Genomic DNA, 18816 nt, shown 5'->3' with positions numbered 1-18816 from the left:
CATTCTGGTGTGCTGCAAGTAGGCCATTTTGGCTACAATAGAGTACATTAAAAGAAGTAAGATGAAAGGAGGTTAGAAAAGTAGCAGGGAGCCACGTTGTATGGGGTTTAAATGATAAAACAAGTATTTTCTGTTTAAGAGGCAGTCAAGTAAGCCACCAAAGATGTTTGAGTAGACACTACCTTGGTGGATCTGTCTTTTATGTGCATCAATTTGGTGTTGGTGTGCGGAGGGCGGCGCAGAGACGGGAGAGATTAGAAGCAGGGCAAGCAGCTGAGAAGCTACTTCAGTAATCCGGGAAAGAAGACAGAAATAACACATTTGTCCAGCTATTGAGGAATGGCTGAACAAGTTGAGATTTGGATTTAATGGAATATTGTGGCATGATAGGAAATAACAAATAGGAAGAATACAGAGAAATATGGGAAGGACTTATATAGAATGATGCAGAGTAAGAAAGTAAAGTCAATTACTATACATACTAACTATAACTAGATAAAAATAACTAACAAAATCCAGGAGAAATAGAATAAAAAGTCAAATGGAGGAAATAAGAAAACAGATTTTTTTACTATTATAATAAACTTTTTTTTTTCTTTTTTTTTTTTTGTGAGGCAGTTGGGGTTAAGTGACTTGCCCAGAGTCACACAGCTAGTAAGTGTTAAGTGTCTGAGGCTGGATTTGAGCTCAGGTCCTCCTGACTCCAGGGCCTGTGCTCTATCCACTGTGCCACCTAGCTGCCCCGAATAAAACATTTTAAATAGGAAATATATTGAATCATGCTATTTAAGCATATGCTTTCCGATTTGACTTTTTTATAAAATTGTATTGAACTCTACTCACAAGGATTGTGAAGTAGTAGACCTTGTGCCTCATCTTATCCCATGGACCCTCACCCCCACCCACCCCAGTATTATTCCATAAAACTTACTTTTTTGTTATTTAAAAAAATTAGTTTAATTTCAAATGTTTCAGGTTTGGGGGACAGCTAGGTGGGACAGTAGATAAAGCACCGGGCCTGGATTCAGGAAGACCTGAGTTCAAATCCAGCCTCAGACACTAGACACTTACTAACTGTGTGACCCTGGGCAAGTCACTTAACCCTCATCTCTCTCCCCACCCCCCCATTAATTAATTAAAGAATGTTTCAGGTTTCATTGTCTTTATGGAAGCAGGTTATTCATATGTAATATAATATACAAATAAAATAGCAACCCCATCTCCTCTGGTAAAACCCTTAATTTTTTAAGCTATATTAAACACTTAAGAACATGAAATAACCAGAAGATCTTCCTTCTCTTACCAACATAATGGTTCCTTAAGATATTTCTTTTTATTTGTTCTATTTTTAGTTTTCCATTCATTTTACTTATCTGCTTATAGTTCTTTTGTGGCAACCAGATTTTTTTTTTATTCCAACCTAAAGTCTTTCAAAGACAAATTGACATGACTGACAACAGACTTTAAAACTTAGGTTCAATTTGTTGTTTTATATTTTCAAAATACTAAATTAAATGTATGAAAATATGGAATCATTCAAGTTTGAAGTTCAAGGTAATAAGGTCATAGCTATTTTATATATTTTCATTTTTATTCAGAGGGGGAGATCAGGCATATTGCTTATGCAGTCTCTGAGTAGCTCATAGACATAATATCACCCCTCTGCTTTCCAGTATCTAATGATTGAAAGGACAAGCAAGACAGCTTTGAATGCACTCTACAAAATAAAGGTTTGCATTTTCATGTGCAATCTGCTCTTATTTATTCTTATAAATGGAAATGTTCATTTTGTTTAGTATTTCAATTCAATTTTTTAAATTAATCTAATGTAACATTAACATAAAGTACTTGAGGGGGCAGCTAGGTGGCGCAGTAGATAAAGTGCTGATCCTGGATTCAGGAGTACCTGAGTTCAAATCCGGCCTCAGACACTTGACACTTGCTAGCTGTGTGACCTTGGGCAAGTCACTTAACCTCCGTTGCCTCGCCAAAGAAAGAAAGAAAGAACATAAAGCACTTGACCCCATAGTTAGGCAATGTTCTTGGATTGACATTGCAGTATGAGGAATTTCCTTGATCCCTTCTTCCATTCTTTTTTTTTTTAATGTTTTTCCTTCAATTACATATAAAAACATTTTTAACATTAATTTTTTTTATAATTTTTTAGTTTTAAGTTCCCTCCTTGAGAAGGCAAGGACTTTGATATAGATTATACTTGTGCAGTCATGAGAAACATTTCCTTATTAGCAGTGTTGCAAAAGAGAACACAGAACAAAAAAGAAAAATAAAGGTCTCCTTCAATCTGCAGACACCATCAGTTCTTTCTCTAGAGGTGGATAGTATTTTCAGTATAAATCCTTCAGAATTCTCTTGAATCATTGTATTGCCGAGAATAGCTGAGTTATTTACAGTGGCTTCCATTCTCTCTCAGCAGTTTTTTCATCCCTTTGTATGCTGCTAGGGCATTCTAATTCAGAATGTATTCCTTTGCGTATATGAATTACTAAACTACAAAATTGTAAGCTCTTTCAAGGCAGGGTTTTTTCAGTACCTAGCATACATAGTAGTACCCTATAGTAGGTATTTAATAAGTGTTTTTTTTTTTAATTTAGTTTATTATAGTAGCTCTTAGAGGAGATAATGTCCACCCTGCGTTATGCCTACGTACGTATATATGTATGTACTATTTCTAATTAGTCCAGAAATTAAGAAGTAGGTAAGCCCAACTCTCTTGTGGTGTCACTCAGTTGGAGGTACAATGGCAGGTGACAGAATAGGATTGTGTGGTCATGAGAGCAGCCTAAATGCCATTAAAAATAGTCTCCCGGGACAGCTAGGTGGCGCAGTGGATAGAGCACTGGCCCTGGAGTCAGGAGTACCTGAGTTCAAATTCGGCCTCAGACACTTAACACTTACTAGCTGTGTGACCCTGGGCAAGTCACTTAACCCCAATTGCCTCACTAAAAAAAAACCAACCAAACAAAAAAAAAATAGTCTCCCGGGACAGCTAGGTAGTGCAGTAGATAGAGCACTGGCCCTGGAGTCAGGAGTACCTGAGTTCAAATCCGACCTCAGGCACTTAGCACTTACTAGCTGTGTGACCCTGGGCAAGTCACTTAACTCCAAGTGCCTCACTAAAAATAAATAAATAAATAAATTTTTTAAAAGATTTCAAAAATAGTCTCCCTGGGTGCCTGATGCCTTGCCTACATAAATAACCAAAATTGTAAGTTTACTCTAGTATTTGGTTCTTAAGGTTTCACCTTATTATAATATAATTAATTTTTATTAGTTTCATTTCTTTTCTCTTTAAGCACCCATTGGAGCATTTTTCTTGGTGTTCATTTTTAGAATCAAACAAATATCTTGGAGCTGTCAGTTTACCCATGCTGAGAGAATATCCAGAAATTTGAAGATAAAGGAATTCTTTTGTTAGATTTTTTTACAACAGATTAAAATGCAGGTGAATCCCATACTTTTATCTCATTTGATCCTTAGAAAAATCTATTGTTACCCCCCATTTTCCAAATGAAGAACTGAGTCAGGAAGAAATTAAGTCACTTGGCATGGGCTCTATCCACCTACAAGATGCCTGCATCTTGCCCCTTTCAAATGCAGTTCTATATTAATTTAATGTGGAAATATGTAGTCTAATTATATAAACTTTCAGAAAATTGATGATTAACTTATTTCAAGCTTTTTTTCCCCTTTTTTTTCAGCTGCTTTTCTAACCCAGACAGTGTGTCTGGATGACACAACAGTAAAATTTGAAATATGGGATACAGCTGGACAAGAAAGATATCATAGCTTAGCACCAATGTACTACAGAGGCGCACAAGCAGCAATAGTTGTATATGATATCACAAATGAGGTAAGTAGAAAGTGACTGCAGTTTATATTTGGGCAGCTAGGTAGCATAGTGCATAAAGTGCTTGACCTGAATTAAAAGAGACTCAAGTTTGAATCTGGCCTCTGACACTTACAAGTTGTATAACCCTAGACAAGTCTCTTAAACTTCTATTTTGCCTGTTTTGTCATCTGTAAAATAGGGGTCAATAAGAGCACTTAACTCCCAGCATTTTGTGAGGATCAAATGTGGTAATAATTGTAAAGCGCTTAGCACAGTGCCTGGGCGCTAAATAAATGTAGTTAAGTATCATCATTACAATGAAAACATAGCATTCAGTATGCATTTTGACTCTATAACCCTCCAATCAAGAGAAACTCTGAGAAACATGGGAAAGCCAAACAAAATATTGTTTCTGCCAAATTTTTATCATTAAAAGAAACTGTTTTTTAAAGGAAATTTTGTTGAACAGTGCTTTAATGTAATATTTAAGAACTTATTTCTGACAAGGTCATACCCAACAGTTTTTAAAGGCCTGTTTTAGAGATAAATTAATTAGTTTAAATGACTCTTAGTTGTTGATTTTGTATGTTTTTTTTCCTCCAATTAACCAGGAGTCCTTTGCAAGAGCAAAAAACTGGGTTAAAGAACTTCAGAGGCAAGCAAGTCCTAACATTGTAATAGCTTTAGCAGGGAACAAGGCTGATCTAGCAAATAAAAGAGCTGTAGATTTCCAGGTATGTTATATTTAACATTTTTACCTTGAAAGTAAATATGATAAAAGTCTATTTTTTTCTGAATTCACTTAGCAATTGTAGTTATAGATTAATAAATATACAATAGAATATGCAAACTGTTTTGATATAATTGGTGAGTAAAGATTATATAGTCAATATAATCTGAATTTTCATGGTATTTTCATTTACTAATTAGTCAAGGAATTTTACTAATATTAATTTCATAAAAATAGGCCTTGTAAGAAGATGGCTCTTACTGGTAATGATTGCTCTGTTAAGCACTTTGTCACTGGTTTAAAGTGTTCTCATAAAGTATTGGAAGCTATAGTTGTATTCTTTTCCTAAGTCTTAAAAGCCATCTCAGTACTTCCTCTTTTCCTAAAGCCCTTTCTTGGGACAGCCTGTTGCTTGCACCAAGGTAGGGAGGGGGGGAGAAGGTAATTTTGTTGTTGTATATGTTTGGGTTTTATTATTCATTGAATTGGGGGACATCGTTATATGAAGAAGATAGTTGCACACAGCACTAGGCTCTGCAAATGTTAATATTACTGGCAAGCCATTTCTTGCATGTTCTAAAGAGTGGAAACCACAACTTGAGGAGGTAATCAGATATAGGTTATATATGTACAATGATGTAAAACATGACCATATTAGTCATTTTGTATAAGAAAACTTGAATAAAAGAAAAAAATTAAAGAAAGCGAAAAATCGCCTGCTTCAGTCTGTTTAATATCAGTTCTTTCTTTGGAGGTGGACAGTATGCTTTATCATTAGTCCTTTGAAATTGTCTTGGATCATTGTATTGCTGAGAACAGTTAAGTTATTCACAGTTCTTCATCAAACAGTATTACTGTCTCTGTGCACAATGTTCTCCTGGTTCTGTTCACTTCACTACATATCAGTTCGTACAAGTCTTTCCAGGTCTTTCTGAAATCATCCTGCTTCTCATTTCTTATAACACAATAATATTCCATCACCGTCTTATACCACAACTTGTTTAGCCATTCCCCAATTGATGGGCATTCCTTTGATTTCCAATTCTTAGCCACCACAAAAAGAACTGCTATAAATATTTTTGTACAAATAGATCTTTTTCTCTTTTGGGGGATGTCTTTGGGATATAGACTTAACAGTGGTGTTGCAAGATCAAAGGGCATGCATAGTCCCATAGCCCTTTGGGCATAGTTCCAAATTGGTTAGATCTGTTCACAACTCTAACAACAGTATATTAGCATCCCAGTTTTCCCACATCCTCTTCAACATGCAATAGTTTCTATTTTTGTTATATTTGCCACTCTGATAGGTGTAAGGTGGTACCTCAGAATTTTTAAATTTGCATTTCTCATCAGATACTTTCTAGTTTTGTGATCTTGGGTAAGTGACTTCACCTCTGTTTGCCTCAGTTTCTTTATCTGTACAGTGGGGACAATATTAGCACCTACTTCCCAAATGAGATAATAATTGGGGTTGGTTTCTTTTTTCATTTTTAATAGTATTTTATTTTATTTTCCAATGACACATAGAGAGTTTTCAACATTCATTTTTGTAAGGTTTTGAGTTCCAGGTTTTTCTCCCTCCCTCCCCCCTCCCCAAGCCAGCAAGCAATCTGATAGAGGTTATACCCTACAATCGTGTTAAACATTTCCATATTAGTTGTGTTGTGAGAGAAGAATCAAAATGAAAGGGAAAACCACAAGAAAGAAGAAACAACAACAACTAAAGAGATAATCGTCTGCTTCAATCTGCATTCAGATTCTAGTTCTTTTTCTGGAGGTGAAAGCATTCCCCCCTCATTTCTCATAACACAATAATATTCCATCACCGTCTTGTACCACAGCTTGTTTAGCCATTCTCCAATTGATGGGCATTCTTTTTCTCTTTTGTGGGATGTCTTTAGGGTATAAACCTAACTGGTATTGCTGGATCAAAGGGTATGCCTTTGGGCATAGTTCCAAATTGTTCTCCAGAATGGTTGGATCCATTCACAATTCCACCAGCAGTGGGTTAGCATCCAAGTTTTCCAACATCCAATATTTTTTGTTATATTTGCCACTCCAATAGCCATGAGGTGATACCTCTGAGCTGTTTAAATTTACATTTCTCTGATCAGTGGAGATTTAGAGCATTTTTTTTCATACGACTATAGATAGCTTTGATTTCTTTGTCTAAAAACTGCCTGTTCATGTCCTTTGACCATTTATCAATTGGGGAGTGACTTGGATTTTTAGAAATTTGACTCAATTCTCTATATATTTTAGAATGAGGCCTCTATCAAATATACATGTTTCAAAAAGTCTTTCCTTGTTTTCTGCTTCCCTTTTAATCTTAGTTACATTAGTTTTGTTTGTGTAAAAACTTTAATTTTAGGCAGCTAAGTGGCGTAGTGGATAAAGCACTGGCCCTGAGTTCAAATCTGCCCTCAGACACTTGACACTTACTAGCTGTGTGACCCTGGGCAAGTCACTTAACCCTCATTACCCCGCCCCCCCCCCCCCCAAAACTTTAATTTTATGTAATCAAAATTATCTATTTTACATTTTGTGTATTGCTTTCTGTATCTTCTTTAGTCCTAAATTCTTCCTCTCTCCATAAATCTGACAGATAAACTATTTCATGTTCTTTTAATTTGCTTATGGTATCACTTTTATGTGTAAATCATGTACCCATTTTGACCTTATTTTAGTATATGGTGTGAGATGTTGGTCTATACCTAGTTTCTGCCATACTGTTTTCCAGTTTTCACAGCAATTTTTGTTAAATAATGAGTTTTTGTAAGGATTTTTTCAAGGCTCAACTTCAGTACTCCTTCAGTAGAGTTGTTAGCATCCACTCCTCATCACTGAGGGTTTGTTTATTAGAATATACCCCACCCCCAACTGCTTGTAATGGGGGGGGGGCGACGACAGTGAGGGTTAAGTGACTTGCCCAGGGTTACACAGTTAGTGTCAAGTGTCTGAGCCAAATTTGAACTCAGGTCCTCCTAAATCCAGGGCTGGTGCATTATCCACGGCGCCACCTAGCTGCCCCGCTTATAATTTATTTTAACACCTTTCTTCCTTTTTCCCCAATCCAAATTTCTGGGTTTAGACCTTTTTTTGGGGGGGGGGTAGGTTAAGTGACTTGCCCAGGGTTAGACAGCTAGTAAGTGTCAAGTGTCTGAGGTCAGATTTGAACTCAGGTCCTCCTGAATGCAGAGCCAGTGCCTTATCCACTGCACTACCTAGCTGCCCCCTAGACTCATTTTTAAAGTAGATATAGTACACATGCCCGGGGATTGATTAACATTGGACATCTTTTCTTGATGCACCTTTATTTATTACTCCTACTTCCTTATATACGACTTTCAGGCTCATTCTCATGTCATTGCTCTTATTCTTTCTCTTGGGATAGATTTTTAGACTCAGTTCTCATGAAGGGAAAAAAGCTCCTTTGTAATATAGTAAATAACATTTAAGGTTAGTTATAGCTCTATAGGTCAAGCAGGATTCTTTGTATAGAGTAAGAGTAATTTCTATTTTGAATGAATTAACATTTGTAAGCAAATTCCTCAGGATTTAGAAATTAAATAGTTGTATTAGACATAGAGATGTTTTCAAAACTGTGTAAAATATATTTCAGAATAAAAAGATGGGAAATTTTTGTCATGTTGATTTTTATAGATAAACTAGATCTACAGTTGCCAAAATCTAATGAAATTTTTCTGTTCCAATGTGACAAAGTTTAAACCAATAATAGCTAATAGGAAAGTAGAGACTGATGTGTGGAAAAAACATATAATGGAAAAATCAACTTTCTTTTTTAACAGGAAGCACAGTCTTATGCAGATGACAACAGTTTATTATTCATGGAGACATCAGCTAAAACATCAATGAATGTAAATGAAATATTCATGGCAATAGGTAAGACTAGCTTCTATTTTTAAGTGACAAAAGTCACTTAAACCAAATTTCAGAAAAAAAATGTTACCTGTATTAACTATTTCTTTTTATTGTCTTGGACTCCATATGTATTGTGTTGCTTCCAAAACTCCCTTCACAAGATAGTTGTTGGGTTTTTTTTTTTTAATTTAGTAATAATATTGTGCCATTTGTAGTCACTTGATAAATATTGAATTTCTTCCCTAGGTACTCTACGTGCACTTCAGATGAGCTTTTGTCAATTGAGTGATAGTTCCTGTTTCCTCTCCTTGGGTCAAAACAGTTTTGCTATGGACATGTATAACTAAGAAACATAGCTACGATACTTTTCCAGTATTTTTTGGTTTTTTACAAAAATAGAACTGTTTTCTTAATATCATTAACCTTAATGGCCTCCCCTTATATTTGAGCAAAATATGACCTAACTTACCAAGGACCTTTTCAAAGAAGCCATTCTTTTATGGGCTTTGAATTTAAAAGCCCCCATACTCTTGCCGTTAACCTTCAGTTGTCTGATACCTTAAGAGGGAAAAGACCTTAAACTGGCTTCTTAGTTTTCTTAGCACTCCTTGATTTTTTTTGTGTCATTACCTTCTTGCAAGAATACTAAAGTGAAAAAGAGTGTGTGTGGTGCTACAGGCCTGATACCTGGGATCCTTTTCTCCCATTTAGCCATTTGTCTGACAGCTCCATTCTAAGTCCTTCCAGGTTCCCCCTTTTCATTAGAATAATGCCCTATAACCATATATGGTTAAGGACTCGTTTTGTTTTTTTTTTTTTAATGATGTTGTACTGCCAGAAGTTAATAGACAAGCCACAGCTGTCTTATCATGGGAGCATTTTGTCTGATGGGGGACAAAATTGGAACACAGATTGAAGTATCAAGCCAGAAAGCAAAATCATGACTTGTGGAAAAGGCCATCAGGATCTCTAGAGCATCATCTAGATCATCTAGAGCAGAGATACCGGGGAAAGGGTTTTAAGGAGAGATGGGGTCAGAAGCAGAAGGAAAAGAGGTCAAGACCACATCTGGTTTGCCGCAGATGACTTCCTTTTGCTCGTGACACACGCCTTCATCTTCTTTCAGTGGCAGGTTAATTAGATCTAAACTTATTCTTAGTTACTTGAAAGACTGATTTGTCCAAAGTTTAGGACCTTGATATATAACTCCTTTACAACACTATTTTAGTGATCAGGACCCTGGTGGACAGCCTACCCTTGAGGAAACTGCACTTATTTCCCCCTTAACATCAGCCTTTTAAGAACACACATAAGCAGAACATAGGATAGATTTTAAGTTGGCAAATCTCAAGTGGGTTTGGTTTTGCTTTTTCCTCATCTATATGAACACTTGAGACAGTACTTCAAGACAATTAAATATAAACCAATTTTAATATCTAAATTTTTCCACTGGCTCAAAGAGTACAAAAAAGTAAACCATTTAGAATGGAATGTTTGTATCATTTCAATCATATCTGACTCTTTATGACCCCATTTAGAGTTTTCTTGGCAAAGATACTGGAGTGATTTGCCATTTCCTTTTCCAGATCATTTTATAGATGAAGAAACTGAGGCAGACAGGATCACACAGCTAGTGTCTGAGGCCAGATTTGAACTAAGGCAAATGAGTTTTCTTGACTTCAAGCCCAGTGTACTATCCACTGTGCCTCTTGGCTGTGCCTCAAAATAGAATGACCTCTACATTTTTGTTTGTTTGGTTGGTTTTGGTTTTTGTTGTTGGGTTTTTTTGGTGAGGCAATTGGGGTTAAGTGACTTGCCCAGGGTCACACAGCTAGTAAGTGTTAAGTGTCTGAGGCCGGATTTGAACTTAGGTCCTCTTGACTCCAGGGCCAGTGCTCTATCCACTGCGCCACCTAGCTGCCCCAAATGACCTCTACATTAATGAACCAAACCCATGGTAACCACATTGTGTAAAAATGATAATTCACCAAGTGCTTTTCAACTGTATACTTACCTATGGTGTAAATTCCCAAAATAACAGCAATGAAGCCATTTGACTTAGAACCTATAAGTAGCCATTTCTCAACCTTACCTTTTAGTCATATCATGATAGAAGTATCAAGAATATTGTCTTCTCAAATCTTTGCTATTCTTAATGGTTTTTGGCCTATCACCTATTGAAAGTAGGAAGGAAGCTGAAAACAATGAACTTCTTTCCTTCAGAGGGTACAATTGAAAGAGAACAAAGCCTGGACAGCTGCTTATGGGGCTCTTTTGTGTGCCTGCCCTGTGTGGCTGTACCAGAGATAAAATGGGCTGAGGAGCTAGCCCCAGGCCCAGTGGCAGTCTGAGAGAATAACAGTCATGCCCTCCCTTCAAGGAAGAAGAGGCTCCAGCAGCAGATGGAAGCTACAGAAGTGAAGTAAGCAGCAATTGAGGCACTCTCACAAGTATTGACTGACTGTGGGCTGTTTCTTCTCCCACAGGCACAGTGGCTGGTACAAGTCTAGCCATGTGTACTGAGAGCACAATGGCTCCACTACTTAATTTTTGGGGAAGCAAATCAGTGTAGTGGGTATAGAGTCAGCCTTGGGGAAAATTCCAGAAGGACCTGGGTCCAGGTTTCTTCACATACTGGTTATGTGACCAGGGCAACTCAGTAAACATATATGAAGAACTTACTATGTGCCAGGCACTGTGCCAAGCATTGTGGGTACAAAGAAAGCCAACGGCAGTCCCTGCCCTTGAGCAGTTCACGGTCCAGTGGGAGAGACAGTGAGCAAACAAACAACACAGGAAAGGCCCTAGAATTAGGAGAGGTTGGGAAAGGCTTCCTGGACAAGGGGAGGTTTTAGCTGGGACTTGAAGGAAGCCAAGAGGCAGGGATGATCGCGTCCCAGGGGAGCAGAGAAAATGCCTGGAGCTGAGAGGTGAAATGTCATCTTTGTGGAACAGCGAGGGTGCCAGTGTTACTGAATCAAGAAATACATGGCAGGGTGTGAAGTATCAGAAGAGTAGAAAATTGGTGGGGTGGGGCTAAGTTTCGAAGGGCTTCGAATGCCAAACAGAGGATTTTGTCATTAATCCTGAAAGTGATTACGACTTATTAGACTTTAGGAGTATGGAAATGACATGATTGAACCTGAGCTTTAGGAAAATCACTTCAGTGACTGAATGGATGATGGAGTGAAGTAGGGAAAGACTTGGTAGACCATCCAGCAGACTATTGTATCAGTCCAGGCATGAGGCTCATGCCTGGATTAGGTTAGCCAATCTGAGAGGTGTGAGGTACACCTCAAAGTTGTGTTAATTTGCATTTTTCTATTAGTGATTTAGACATTTTTTTTAATGGCTTGGATTTCTTCCTCTGAAAACCGACCATTTATCATTTAGGAAATGGCTCTTAAAATTGGATTCAGACCTTTCTCAGAGAAACTTACTGCAAAGATTTCTAATCTGGAAAAACTTATGAATTGATGCAGAATGAAGTGAACAAAAAGAGGAGCTCTATTTATACAAAAATAACAACATTGTAAGATAAAAAAAACTTTGGAAAGCCTTAGAATGCTGATCAGTGCAACGTCTAATACTAATTCCAAAGGACCAGTGAATGAAGCAGGCCCCATACTTGCTGGCAACCAGTAATTTAAAGACACTAGTTGGTGAAGGTTAAAAAGTTACTTTATATACCTATACATTGTATTCATATACAATGTGTGTGTGTGTGTGTGTGTGTGTGTGTGTGTGTGTGTGTGTGTGTGTTTACTTATTTATTGAGATACTCCTTGGTTCTTGAGAACCCTGCTCCCAGATATTGAAACTGTGGTAATGTGAACTACTCTGCCTACTTTAGTATAAATAGCTATAATTATACTGTTTAATATTCTTTTGTGGTTGTGCATTTATTGCAGTTGGGTTCAACTCTTTGAGACCCCATTTGGAGTTTTCTTGGCAAAGACACGGGAGTGGTTTCCCATTTCCTTCTCCAGATCATTTTACAGATGAGGAACTGAGACAAACAGGGTTAACTTGCCCAGGGTCACACAGCTAGTACATGTTAAGTGTCTGAGTCCAGATTTGAACTCAGGTCCTCTTGAATCCAGGGCCAGTGCTTTATCCACTGTGCCACCTAGCTGCCCCCTGGATCCCGTATTCTCATATCAATCTTCTTCATAGATACTCTGTGACCCCCTAGAATATAACTTTTTATTTCTTAATTCTATATTTAACTTCCAAACTTTATATTCCACTTTGTTTCTCAACTTCCCAATGTATTTATCATGAAAATCCATGTAGGATTAATGACCTATGTTTGTGTCCTTCTTCCTGGACTTGGAAGCTTCTTGCGAGCAAGAACACAGTCCTCGAGCACTTTGTAAATTTTGTTCAGTTTAATCGACTGACACCAGGTTATCATGTTGGCTCTGTGATTCCCAATATGAAAAGTACTGTTTCATTTGATCAAATAATATTAGAGTCCTTCTTTTAGAAAGTGGGAATTCCATCAGTTTCTATGGCCCATTTCTGACCTTTGTCACCTAGACATCTTTAATACACTGTTGTAATATGAATTCTATAACTTACACTTTAAGTTTTAATGTTCTTTTGTTTGTGGTGATTATATGGATGTAATGCCTTTAAAGTGTTGGTCATGGATAGAGATGTGACTTATGTTGATGATATAGCAAAAAATAAAAATAAAATGTTTGTAACAGGAAAATCACAAAGCTTCAAGCTTCTGTAAAGATTTAAGTACTGGGGGCAGCTAGGTAGCACAGTGGATAAAGCACTGACCCTGGATTCAGAAGGACCTGAGCCTCAGACACTTGACACTTGCAAGTCACTTAACCCCCATTGCCCAGCCAAAAAAAAAAAAAAAAAGATTTAAGTACTCCATGCTCATTTGAGATTTGGAGGGGGAGTTTCAGGGAAGGAAGGAATGTTAGGGTTTTTTAATTATACTTTATTTTAGCATTCTTTTTTTTTTTTCAATTGAGTTGTCAGTTTCCTTCAACCCCTCCCCCCCACCCATTGAGAAAGCAGACAGTATTATATCACATATATATAAGTGAAGTTATACAAAACATTTTTATATTAGCCATGTTGTCCAAAAAAAAGAAAGAAAAGAAAGTGGAAAAAAAGTATGCTTTAGTCTGTACTCATAGTTAATCAGTTCTCTCTCCCTCTGGAAGTAGATAACCTTTTTTCTTCGTGAGTCCTTTAGAATTGTCTTGGATCGTTGTATTGCTGAGAATAGTTAAGTCATTCACAGTTCACCATCATACAATATTGCTGTTACTGTGTACAATGTTCTGCTTCCTCCCACTTCACTTCGCATCATCTGCTTTGGAGCAGCTTGGTGGCACAGAGATAAAGCACTGGCCCTGAAGTTGGGAGGACCTGAATTCAAATCTTACCTCAGACACTTACTAGTTGTGTCACCCTGGGCAAGTCATTTAACCCAAATTGTCTTAAACATCCAGGGCCACCTCCAGCTGTCCCGATATAGATCTTGTCACTGGACCCAGGTGGCTCTGGAGGAGAGAGTGAGGCTGGTAGCTTTGAACAACCTTCCCTCACTTAAATCCAGTTCACTGCTAGTTATGGCATCACCTCCTAGATGTCATTGTGGTCTTCAAGAATGAAGGACAAACAATAACAACAGCATCAGCTCATAAGTTTTCGTAGGTTTTTCTGAAATCATCCCCTTCATCATTGCTTACAACACAAAACTGCTTATACCACTACTTGTTCAGGGGATGCCTAATTGATGGCATCCCCTCAATTACCAATTCTTTGTCACCACAAAAAAGCTGTTGTTTTTGTGCGTGTAGGTCTTTTTCATTTTTCTTTGATCTCTTTGGAACATAGAACCATTAGTGATATTGCTGAGTCATAGGGCATAGCATTTTATAGTTTGGGCATAGTTCCAAATTGTTCTCCAAAATTGCACTAGTTCACAACTGCACAGTGTTAATCTGATAGGTGTGAATTAGGACCTGAGAATTGTTTAAATTTGCATTTCTCTAAATAATAGTGATTTAGAGCATTTTTTTCATATGTTTTGATAGCTTTGCTTTCTTCTTTTGGAACCTGCCCGTTCATATTCAACTGGGGAATGGCTCTTATTTTTATGAATTTGGCTCAGTTCTTCAAATATTTGAGAAATAAAGTCTTTATCAAAAAAATTTGATGTAGAATTTTCTCTCCCAATTTCTTGCTTTCCTTCTAATCTTGGCTGCACTGGTCTTGTTTGTTTGAAACCTTTTTTTAATGTCATATAATCAAAATTATACATTTTATCTCCTGTGCTCCTCTCCAGCTCTTGTTTGGTTATAAACTTTCCATGATCCTCTAATTCGTTGTCATCCTTCATGTATAAATTATGTACCCATTTTGATTTTATCTTCATATGTGTTGTGAGTTGGTGATCTATGCCTGGTTTCTGCCAGACTGCTTTCCAGTTTTCCCAGTAATTTTTGTTAAATAGTAAGTTCTTGCCTCTAAAGTTTGAATCTCTGGGTTTATCAAACACCAAATTACAATGGTCATTTACTACTGTGTATTCTGTACCTAATCTATTCCACTAATCTGCTAATATTTCTTATCCAAGACTGTTTCGAAATATGATTTGAGATCTGATACTACTAGGCCACCTTCCTTCTTTTTCATCCATTCCCTTGATATTCTTGACCTTTTGTTCTGGTTGAATTGTGTTGTTTCTTCTGGCTCTCTAAAATAAGTATTTAGTAGTTTGATTGGTATGGCACTTAATAAGTAAGTTAATTTAGGTAGTGTTGTCATTTTTATTATATTGGCTTCACCTTCCCATGAACAATCAATCTTTCTCTAGTTGTTTAGCTCTGCATTTGTGTGAAGTGTTTTGTATTTGTAATTGTGTTCATATAATTCCTGGATTTGTCTTGACAGGTAGACTCCCAAGTATTTTATATTATCTACAGTGATTTTAAATTGAATTTCTCTTTCTATCTCTTTCTGTTGGGTTTTGTTGGTGACAGAGAAATGAGGGTGATTTATGTGCTTTTACTTTATATCCTTCAACTTTGCTAAAGTTGTTCACTGTTTCACATAGTTTTTTAGTTCATTCTCTAGGATTCTCTAAGTATTTCATCACATTGTCTACAAAGAGTGACCAGTTCCTGGCCCATTGACTTTTTTTTTTTTTAAGTGAGGCAATTGGGGTTAAATGACTTGCCCAGGGTCACACAGCTAGTAAGTGTTAAGTGTCTGAGGCCGGATTTGAACTCAGGTTCTCCTGACTCCAGGGCTGGTGCTCTATCCACTGCGCCACCTAGCTGCCCCTCCATTGACTTTTTGTTGTATCTCCTACTCTAGAGTTTGAATTGAGGTGTTATTTTAAAGTTGTCTGTAGAGGAATATTCAGAGTTCAGTTGTAAAATTTCCTCTACTCCACCATCTTGTCTCCCCACCACACAGAATAATTTAACTTCAGTATTTAAACTGCATAGAAGAAAAAATTCGTTCCATCTTGAATTTTAAAGATTTTATAGCATACTGTGTTATTTTCCTGCTAATGATGACATCTAATGACAGTTATTAGTAATAAATCCAAATTATATGGGAACATGAAATATAGTGGAAAAAATGTACTTATAGAACTGAATTTATAGTCATGGGACCTGTGTTCAAGTCCCAGTTTTGTTCAGTTGTGTTACCTGTGATTTAGGGCAAGTCACTGAACCCCTTGTATATCTGTCTCTCCCTCTCTTCTTCCCCCCTCCCCCAAAGACATATTGGATCAAACATTGGACTTCATGTCAGGGAGATTGGGTTCACAGCCCTACTCAGATGCACACATGCTCACACTTTACAACCCTTCCACACATACTTTACTATGTAACCCTGAGCAAGTTACTTCACTCCATGTGTTTCATCTGTCACATAAGGGCTTGGAGTGGACAGTTTCTGAGAACCCCACCCATTGATGATCTTTGATTTCATGTTCTCCTTATTTTATACTATTCCTGTGCCCATGGTTTTTCTCCCTTGTGTGCAGATTCTTTCCTGTTAATGTTTAAATATTTCCATAGTTAGCACATTTGTTTTTATACATAAAATCTGCAAATGCTTCACTGATCTTTTAGTAGTAGTGTGTGATGTTTGATACTTTATTTTCTAGTTATTCAGGATGGTATTAGTAATAAAGAGTTAGAATTTAGAATTTATCAATTGGGGCTTTTAAAAGAATTGGTTTAAAGAGTATATTTAGAGCTTATTCACAATATTTGTTCATCAAAATACTAAATATCACACTTCTAAGTTGTCGTTTGAGGTTTAAAAAATATTAGTTTCTCCAAGCAGGATTAATTTATATATTATGCCAGCCAGTTACTGCTCTCTACTCTGATCTCTGGCTCAGCCATAATGTTAAATATAGTAACCTTCAAAAGTTTAGAGAGAGAACCTATAAACAGGGCTCTTTTCACTTGGAGACCGTTCTATCTCTTGTTTTGGCAGCTTTTACCTAGTAGGAATCGGAACAGGAGAAATCTCTTTCCCCTTTCCAATATTAAGCAGCATCTTCCCAACATCTCGATGCCACATTGGTTGTGGAATTGGGGCTAGAGGGAGGGTACGGTTAAGGTGACAAAAGCTCAACTTTTATCCATAAAACAATGGATTAGATGCATAAAGTGACTTTCTTTCCCTTTAAATGTATATATAGCTAAGGTAAACCGTAGTTATTTAATCTTGATGGTTTTTGGTGTTTACTCTTTCAGCCAAAAAGTTGCCGAAGAATGAACCACAGAATCCCGGAGCCAATTCTGCCAGAGGAAGAGGCGTAGACCTTACCGAACCCACACAACCAACTAGGAGTCAGTGTTGTAGTAACTAAACTATCTGCTTCCTAATTATTAACAACAGTGGAATTGGAGCATTTAACCTGGCCCAGTACAACTTCCAAAAAGGAGAAGAGACTTATAATATAGTCAAGTTTCTAATACAGAATTATTTTATGTGTTTTGAACTTAATTTTTAATAACATGCATGTGTCACTATCTGACTAATGTTTCAGCAATAGAAGGGACAAATGGAAGCTCTTAATATTTGCTTCATTGGAAAGTTGGGGTGGGGAATCAGTTCTTGCCATTAGAAATATAGAAGAATTATTGTATGGACCCACAATTAACCAGCTAGTTCCTCTATATTCCTGTGTTGATGCACATATACTCTATGACACAGAATTGGGATTACTTAAATTGTTTTTTTAAAAACAATTCTTTCTAGAAGCAGGCCCTAAAGATCCTCTGCTTATCCGCAGTATTCATAGAAGTGATCGTTTCTGCCGGTATCTATTTTAAGTGTACATTCCACATTTTAATCATTTAACCATTAAAAAAAAAAAGTTTAGCCACCCATGTCTTCAGAAAAAAAAAAAATGAACCTTAGTTGGTACATGGTATCTAAATTATAGCCTATCCTGTTTTTAAATGGTGATAAAAATCAAGTTTATCCCCATTTTCTCTTATAAAGACACAACTAATAAATGCAACTTGACAGAAGTGTTTTTCTTCAGACATAAGAACTCTTCAACTAAAATGAAACAAACCAAGTGTCTGTGATTTCTCTTTAATCACTGCTGGCCATTTACATGGGGTGGTTCTGTTTTGTTTTGTGGTGGGGGGTTTTGATCCCTTTGGACATAATCTAGTCAGTGCACTAACAATTATGTACATTCAACTTGATTATTTTAAACTTGGATCTTCAAATGTACTGTAAATAGAGTACTGCATTGTAGTCTCCATTTATGTTTAATACATTCTGTAATATTTAAGAGTTGCTTAAAAGTATGCAAAATGTACAGTTACTAAAACAGCTAATTATTTCCTCATCACCGCTTCCCTCCCCTCCTCCCTTGGATTTGAGGGGGATTTCAGTTATGCCTCCATAGTAATAAAATGAAGCTACTACTACGTCTGTAACATGAGTACTGCTGTCCGTCAATAACGAGCTCTGCAGCCTTGTTTTCTAAAGTTCATCTTACTTTGATCTGTTCCATATATTGCACTAATTCTTTTAGTTATTTTCATTATATGAAATCTACCAAGTGTGTCAGAGAAAATTTAATCTATTTAAATGTTGAACTGCTAGTGGAAACTTACTTGTGCAGGTTGTAAATTTGCAGTAATCGGGGCTTAGCAAGGAAAATGAGAGTTCACCAGTGTTTAGTTTTATATTGAGGTGCTCAGGTTTTAATAAAGTGGTATAAAACAGGACTGTATTTATCATTCTTTTTTTTTAAATCACAAAACAACATCTATTGTACCACGTATGTAAGAGAGAAACCATTCGCTTCTCTCCCTTCCCCTAC

The 18816-nt window shown here is 36.8% G+C and overlaps 1 protein-coding gene across 1 annotated transcript in view; it reads left to right on the top strand.

Moving 5' to 3' along the window:
- RAB5A (RAB5A, member RAS oncogene family) overlaps window positions 1-18721 on the top strand; it is a 49812-nt gene extending 31091 nt beyond the window's left edge. Inside the window, exons 3-6 of the mRNA XM_043967159.1 lie at window positions 3720-3871; window positions 4462-4584; window positions 8390-8483; window positions 17225-18721. Of these exons, the coding sequence (XP_043823094.1) occupies window positions 3720-3871; window positions 4462-4584; window positions 8390-8483; window positions 17225-17340 (485 nt within the window). The 3' untranslated portion in view covers window positions 17341-18721. The remainder of the gene's footprint in view (window positions 1-3719; window positions 3872-4461; window positions 4585-8389; window positions 8484-17224) is intronic.
- Window positions 18722-18816: the final 95 nt, after the last annotated feature.

The sequence above is a fragment of the Dromiciops gliroides genome, chromosome 5 (genome assembly GCF_019393635.1).
Source record: "Dromiciops gliroides isolate mDroGli1 chromosome 5, mDroGli1.pri, whole genome shotgun sequence".
Lineage (NCBI taxonomy): Eukaryota > Metazoa > Chordata > Mammalia > Microbiotheria > Microbiotheriidae > Dromiciops > Dromiciops gliroides.
The sequence above is the reverse complement of the archived record's forward strand: the minus strand, read 5'-3'. Positions and strand labels throughout refer to the sequence as shown.